The following is a 1,087-nucleotide window of genomic DNA, read 5'->3' on the forward strand; positions in this document are numbered from 1 at the left end:
CTGTTGTTTCTTGTGATTAGAGTTGTGTCTATTTACTAGGATGGATAGTTTTATCTGTGTACGATCTTTGCTTCCCTGCTGTTTTTTTGGTTTTCTGCTTGCCTTTTGTTGATCTGTTTTGTGGTTTATCAATTTATTTGGTTTTTAAGTAGTGGATGTAGGGGTTGATGGTGGTATAGGGTTATATTCGAGGGGGTTAAGGTTGGGGCCAATTTTGGGTGGGGGTAAGGAGGGGAGGGTAGGGGTGGGTAGGGGGTTTAGGTCGGGTGTTTTGGAAGGTATAGTGATGGATGGTAGAGGTAGGTGAGAGGCGAGAATTGATAGGTTTCGGGTAGGGTCGTGGAATATAGGAACCCTTCAGGGTAAGTCCATAGAGCTGGTCAAGGTTCTTAAGAGGAGGAAGATCAATATTGCGTGTGTGCAGGAGACTAAGTGAGTAAGGTCTAAGGCTAGGGATGTGGATGGGCATAAGTTGTGGTACTCTGGGTACGACAGACGTCGAAATGGAATGGGGATCTTAGTGGATGAGGAGCTTAGAGAGCAGGTGGTGGGGGTTAAAAGGGTTAGTGATAGGATAATAATGATTAAGCTGGTCATTAGGGGGTTTTCACTGCACATGTATTGTGTTTGTGCACCACAGATGGGCTTAGCTGAAGAGGAGAAAGTGAGGTTTTGGGATACATTGGATGAGGTGGTGAGAAGCGTGCCTAGTTCGGAGAAGATTGTCATAGCGGGGGACTTCAATGGGCACATTAGGGTTTTGCCTGGAGCTTTTGACTATGTGCATGGAGGTTTTGGATTTGGTGATAGAACTGATCAGGGAACTGCTCTATTGGATTTTGCAAGGGCCTTTGGGTTGGTAGTGGTGAATTTGAGCTTCCCGAAGAAGGAGGATCACCTAATTACCTTTCGAAGCGTGATAGCCAAGACTCAGATCGACTTTCTAGTGCTTAAGAAGGGGGATAGGGCTCTTTGTAAGGACAGTAAAGTCACCGAGTGGGCATCTTTCAACCCAGCACAGGCTTCTGGTGATGGACTTGACTATCAAGAAGGGCAAGAAGAGGAGGGCCGGAGAGGGTCGGCCTAG

The 1,087-nt window shown here is 46.7% G+C and overlaps 1 protein-coding gene across 1 annotated transcript; it reads left to right on the forward strand.

Moving 5' to 3' along the window:
- The first annotated feature begins 508 nt into the window (after nucleotides 1-508).
- Nucleotides 509-1,087, forward strand: LOC124897793. The gene is made up of 2 exons (XM_047411214.1): nucleotides 509-669; nucleotides 757-1,087. The coding sequence occupies exons 1-2, from the start codon at nucleotides 509-511 to the stop codon at nucleotides 1,085-1,087; spliced, it is 492 nt and encodes a 163-aa protein (XP_047267170.1).

The sequence above is a fragment of the Capsicum annuum genome, chromosome 1 (assembly GCF_002878395.1).
Source record: "Capsicum annuum cultivar UCD-10X-F1 chromosome 1, UCD10Xv1.1, whole genome shotgun sequence".
NCBI lineage: Eukaryota > Viridiplantae > Streptophyta > Magnoliopsida > Solanales > Solanaceae > Capsicum > Capsicum annuum.